General features: G+C 44.2%; 1 protein-coding gene across 1 annotated transcript; it reads left to right on the top strand.

The window, feature by feature from the left end:
- Positions 1 to 4,110: 4,110 nt before the first annotated feature.
- On the top strand, positions 4,111 to 5,511 carry SAXO1 (stabilizer of axonemal microtubules 1; the record flags this gene model as incomplete). Its single annotated transcript, XM_040235589.1, has 1 exon — positions 4,111 to 5,511. A coding segment is annotated over one exon (1,001 nt), but the record flags the coding sequence as incomplete, so codon positions are not given.
- Positions 5,512 to 6,442: the final 931 nt, after the last annotated feature.

Genomic DNA, 6,442 nt, shown 5'->3' on the forward strand with positions numbered 1-6,442 from the left:
ATCTGCAGTGATTTTGGAGCCCCCCAAAATAAAGTCTGACACTGTTTTCACTGTTTCCCCATCTATTTCCCATGAAGTGATGGGACTGGATGCCATGATCCTCGTTTTCTGAATGTTGAGCTTTAAGCCAACTTTTTCACTCTCCTCTTTCACTTTCATCAAGAGGCTTTTTAGTTCCTCTTCACTTTCTGCCATAAGGGTGGTGTCATCTGCATATCTGAGATTATTGATATTTCTCCGGGCAATCTTGATTCCAGCTTGTGTTTCTTCCAGTCCAGCGTTTCTCATGATGTACTCTGCATATAAGTTAAATAAGCAGGGTGACAATATACAGCCTTGACATACTCCTTTTCCTATTTGGAACCAGTCTGTTGTTCCATGTCCAGTTCTAACTGTTGCTTCCTGACCTGCATACAGATTTCTCAAGAGGCAGGTCAGGTGGTCTGGTATTCCCATCTCTTTCAGAATTTTCCACAGTTTATTGTGACCCACACAGTCAAAGGCTTTGGCATAGTCAATAAAGCAGAAATAGATGTTTTTCTGGAACTCTCTTGCTTTTTCCATGATCCAGCGGAGGTTGGCAATTTGATCTCTGGTTCCTCTGCCTTTTCTAAAACCAGCTTGAACATCAGGAAGTTCACGGTTCACATATTGCCAAAGCCTGGCTTGGAGAATTTTGAGCATTACTTTACTAGCATGTGAGATGAGTGCAATTGTGCGGTAGTTTGAGCATTCTTTGGCATTGCCTTTCTTTGGGATTGGAATGAAAACTGATCTTTTCCAGTCCTGTGGCCACTGCTGAGTTTTCCAAACTTGCTGGCATATCGAGTGCAGCACTTTCACAGCATCATCTTTCAGGATTTGAAATAGCTCAACTGGAATTCCATCACCTCCACTAGCTTTTTTCCTAGTGATGCTTTCTAAGGCCCACTTGACTTCACATTCCAGAATGTCTGGCTCTAGATGAATGATCACACCATCATGATTATCCGGGTCATGAAGATCTTTTTTGTACAGTTCTTCTGTGTATTCTTTCCATCTCTTCTTAATATCTTCTGCTTCTGTTAGATCCATACCATTTTTGTCCTTTATCGAGCCCATCTTTGCATGAGATGTTCCCTTGGTATCTCTAATTGTCTTGAAGAGATCTCTAGTCTTTCCCATTCTGTTGTTTTCCTCTATTTCTTTGCATTGATTGCTGAAGAAGGCTTTCTTATCTCTTCTTGCTATTCTTTGGAACTCTGCATTCAGATGCTTATATCTTTCCTTTTCTCCTTGGCTTTTCACTTCTCTTCTTTTCACAGCTATTTGTAAGGCCTCCCCAGACAGCCATTTTGCTTTTTTGCATTTCTTTTCCATGGGGATGGTCTTGATCCCTGTGTCCTGTACAATGTCACGAACCTCATTCCATAGTTCATCAGGCACTGTATCTATCAGATCTAGGCCCTTAAATCTATTTCTTACTTCTTATGTTTAATCATAAGGGACTTGATTTAGGTCATACCTGAATGGTCTAGCGGTTTCCCCTGCTTTCTTCAATTTCAGTCTGAATTTGGTAATAAGGAGTTCATGATCTGAGCCACAGTCAGCTCCTGGTCTTGTTTTTGTTGACTGTATAGAGCTTCTCCATCTTTTGCTGCAGAGAATATAATCAATCTGATTTTGGTGTTGACAATCTGGTGATGTCCCATGCTGTAAAGAGCAATATTGCATAGGAACCTGGAATGTCAGGTCCATGAATCAAGGCAAATTGGAAGTGGTCAAACAGGAGATGGCAAGAGTGAACGTCGAGATTCTAGGAATGAGTGAACTAAAATGGATTGGAATGGGTGAATTTAACTCTGATGACCATTATATCTACTACTGCGGGCAGGAATCCCTCAGAAGAAATGGAGTAGCCATCATGGTCAACAAAAGAGTCCTAAATGCGGTACTTGGATGCAATCTCAAAAACGACAGAATGATCTCTGTTCGTCTCCAAGGCAAACCATTCAGTATCACAGTTATCCAAGTCTATGCCCCAACCAGTAATGCTGAAGAAGCTGAAGTTGAACGGTTCTATGAAGACCTACAAGAGCTTTTAGAACTAACACCCAAAAACGATGTCCTTTTCATTATAGGAGACTGGAAAGCAAAAGTAGGGAGTCAAGAAACACCTGGAGTAACAGGCAAATTTGGCCTTGGAATGCAGAATGAAGCAGGGCAAAGACTAATAGAGTTTTGCCAAGAAAATGCACTGGTCATAGCAAACACCCTCTTCCAACAACACCAGAGAAGACTCTACACATGGACATCACCAGATGGTCAACACCGAAATCAGATTGATTATATTCTCTGCAGCCAAAGATGGAGAAGCTCTATACAGTCAAAAACAGGCAAATACACAGATACTCAAAAATTTTAATCATTAGGACAATGTAAATTAAATTACAATGAGATACCACTAAACACCCACTATAGAATGCCTATAATTTAAAAAAAATCGTAATAACAAGTGTTGATGTGGAGAAATGAGAACTTTCATACACTGCTTGGTAGGAATGTGAAGTGGCCCACACCACTTTGGAAAAGTTTGTGGTATGTTGAAAAGTTAAACATAAATTAAACATATAGCCTAGCAATTTTGCTTCTTGGTATCTACCTAAGGAAAATGAAAAGATATTTCCTCACAAACACTTGTCTATAAATGATCCTAGCAGAAAGTTTCATAATAACGAAATGATGACAACAACCCAAATGCCCATCAAGTGATGAATGGATAAACAAAATTTACTCTGATACCATTCACCAATAAAAGGGAGTCGACTGCTGCATGCTGTGACAGGATGCACTTCACATCATGCTGATTGGAGGAAGCCAAGACAAAACACTGTATACTGTGCAAGTCCATTTATCGAAAATGTCCAGAAGAGGCACATTTATAGTGACCAAGAAATGATTAACTATTGCCCAGGGATGAGAATGAAGATTGCAAATTGGCTTGATTAGATTTTTAGGGTGGTGATGGAAATGTCCTATAACTAGATTAAAAAAATTTTTTTAATTAAAGTATAGTTGATTAACAATGTTTTGTTAATTTATGCGGTACAGGAAGGGATTCAGCATAACTAGATTTTGATTATAAATTGTACCACTCTGTAGAAATTATTAAATTATGTGTATAAGATGGTGCATTTTATATTTATATAAATATAAAATGGTGCATTTACATTTATACAAATTATACCTCAAGAAAGCTGTTTAAAAAAAGTGTGCCTGTGGACTCCACTGGTATTGGCTATATACCTCAAAGACTACTTTTGTTCTCTTTGTAAAGTTGTAGGCAAGAGAATTCCCTGTGGATTCAGAATTGGTTAGCCAGCACAGTGCCCCTTATTCCCCTGGAGTGCCATATTTTATGTATGTGGAGTGTATGTGTGATGATAGCAACATAATGGCAATTGCCCCATGGATGACCAGGAGGCCTAGCAGGTCTGGCTGGTGGCCCAGTCACTCTTTGCTGATTCACAGAGGGCACCTTCCCTTAGAGAAATGGAACTGTTCTTGGATAAGGGGAAACCAGCAGTTGGACTCCTCTGTTGGAATCCATTCCATGGGTCCACTCATAGCCCTGGACCCTCTACAGTCCCCACATGCAGCATTGTGGGTGTGATGAGACGCCTATAAATTAGTCTCTTCTGCATGTGTGTGCGTGCTATGTCACTTCAGTAGTATCTGACTCTTTGTGATCCCATGGACTGTAGCCCACCAGGCTCCTCTGTCCATGGGGATGCTCCAGGCAAGAATACTGGAGTGGGCTGCCATGCCCTCCTCCAGGAGACCTTCCTGACCCAGGGAGCGAACCTGGATCTCTTACATCTTCTGCATTGGCAGGCGGGTTCTTTACCACTAGCACCACCTGGGAAGCCTTCTGCTGCACAATAATCTGCAAATACCACAAAGCTGAAACATCAAACCCTTGGTTGAGGTGGTGGCAGGGATCTAGTCTGGTTTTCCTCTGTCTCCTGAAACATCTCCCTGAAGACTGGCTTATGGCTTGTGGCTTCTGGGAATACATGCAGGTTGAGTGATTGGATTTATGAATAATCACCACTTCTGCTTTATTTTCAGCTGACTATTTACCCTGGAACCAACCAAGACGAGAGCTGCTTCGTCCACCTCACCACTACCGGCCGGCATCAACCAAGTTTGATAGTCGCACCACACAGCAGGACGACTATTCCATGAAGGGCCTGGTGAACACCAGGAGCTGTAAGCCTCCAGCTGTGCCCAAGCTCTGTAACATCCCCCTGGAGGATCTGACAAACTACAAGATGAGCTACGTGGCCCACCCCTTGGAGAAGCGCTTTGTGCATGAGTCAGAGAAGTTCAGACCCTGTGAAATCCCCTTTGAAAGCCTCACCACCCACAAAGAGTCATACCGGGGTCTGATGGGGGAGCCAGCCAAGAGCTTGAAACCTGCCAGGCCTTGTGGGCTAGACACGCCATTCTCCAACACTACTGAGTTTCGAGATAAGTACCAAGCCTGGCCAACGCCCCAGGTGTTCTCCAAACCTCCTGCCATGTATGTCCCTCCTGAAGAGAAGATGGACCTTTTGACAACCGTGCAAGCCCACTACACGTACCCTAAGGGTGCCCCAGCTGAGTCCTGCCGACCTGTGCTCTCGGTCAAGAAGGGTGGCCGCTTTGAAGGCTCCACCACGACCAAAGAGGACTACAAGCAGTGGGCCAGCACGCGGACAGAGCCAGTCAAGCCCATCCCCCAGCTGAACCTTCCCACTGAGCCCTTGGACTGCCTGACCACCACACGAGCCCACTATGTGCCCCACCTGCCCATGATGACCAAAAGCTGCAAGCCCGTCTGGTCTGGGCCCCGAGGAAATATCCCTGTGGAGGGCCAGACCACATACACCGTCAGCTTTACTCCTAAGGAAATGAGTAGGTGCCTGGCTTCATACCCTGAGCCTCCTGGCTACATCTTTGAGGAAACAGATGCCTTGGGGCACAGAATATACCGGCCCATTTCTCAGTCAGGCACTCGGCGGAGCAGCCGTTTTTCTGGAGGTGATTCAGAAAATCCCAACCAGCAGGAGTTGACAGTGTCGGCCTGATTTTTAAAGGTTGTAATTTAGAAATTGCACAATACTTATAAAATCATATGGTTGAGCTATTCATTGAACCAAAACAAAAAAAAAAAAAAAAAAAAGAATTCCCCAAAAATGAAAAAAAAAAATTTCATCGTTGTTTCCTGGACACTTGAATAAAACAAGAATCACTTGACTCAAGGAAAATGACATTTAATCACTGGCTAATTAGTCCCTTAACCCTCCCGCTGTTGTCTCCCCCTCTTGGGCCTTTTACCTTGTGCTCATGGAATCAAAGCTGGTCTCTGAGGTTTCCTTCCCATCCAGATGTATTTTACTAGTTTAATCATTGTATAAATTGACATTATGATCATCCCTTGCCAAGTATGAAGTGCCAAAGAATAAACTTCATTTTGGGGGGTTTGAATCTGCAGGTCTGTGTCTTTACGCCACGTGCTGTCTACGCAGAGAACAGGCCGTGTTTCTTGCGACCTCTGGGGATATTTCAGCCTAACTCTCTTGTTGCCTCCTCATCCTGGTAGGGGTGCCTCAGGCCTGATCTGGAGTCTTGTTTTGGAGCCTCTCTGCCCAGGGCTGCTTCACAGGGCATCTTTCTACCTCTTTACATCATGACATACCAGTTACAACAGTGTTGTCTGATGGAGTATGAGTCTTGTCATGAGTCTTGCCCATGAACCAGGCACTGAACTGAAGTTTCCTCTCCGCTCCATGCTGTTCCCCAGTTCTCTGCTACCATGGAGTATATTTTAGGGTTCTACAGACTCAAAAGAGAGACAGATGGAGGGAAACGACAAGGTTCTATGGCAGTCCTAGGAAAGCATGGACTGCCAGACCTCTCTCACTCCCAAACCAGTGCAGGCTCTGAGTCCGGGGAGCGGGGGTGGCGGCGGGGAGAAAGGGGGCCCTTGGCAACCAGGCAGTTGGCAGCTGGCCCTTAAGCTATGAGCTCTGCTAAATGCTCAGAACCTGGAAAAAATGGCCGCACATTGGGCTGATTCCTGCGAAGCCTGGACCCGCTTGTCCTAAAATGACAGCTATGACCAGGCCTCTCACAAAGTGTGACATTCTTCGGGGCCTAAGGCTTGCTCCTAGGGTTAAGTAATTTGGAGGTTTTTTTTTTTTTTGTTTGTTTGTTTTTTAATTAGGAAGAATCAAGGAGGGACTTTGTTCAAGATGGCCCAGGCAAGGATCAGATGGGTTCAAGGTCTGTGTGAGCCTCATCCAGGGGGATGCAGATTGATGCTTGGGTTATCTGCCTCTCTTTTGAGTCTGTAGAATCCTAAAATATACTCCATGGTATCAGAGAACTGGGGAACAGCATGGAGGGGAGAGGAAAT

This window comes from Oryx dammah, unplaced genomic scaffold, assembly GCF_014754425.2.
Source record: "Oryx dammah isolate SB20612 unplaced genomic scaffold, SCBI_Odam_1.1 HiC_scaffold_1242, whole genome shotgun sequence".
NCBI lineage: Eukaryota > Metazoa > Chordata > Mammalia > Artiodactyla > Bovidae > Oryx > Oryx dammah.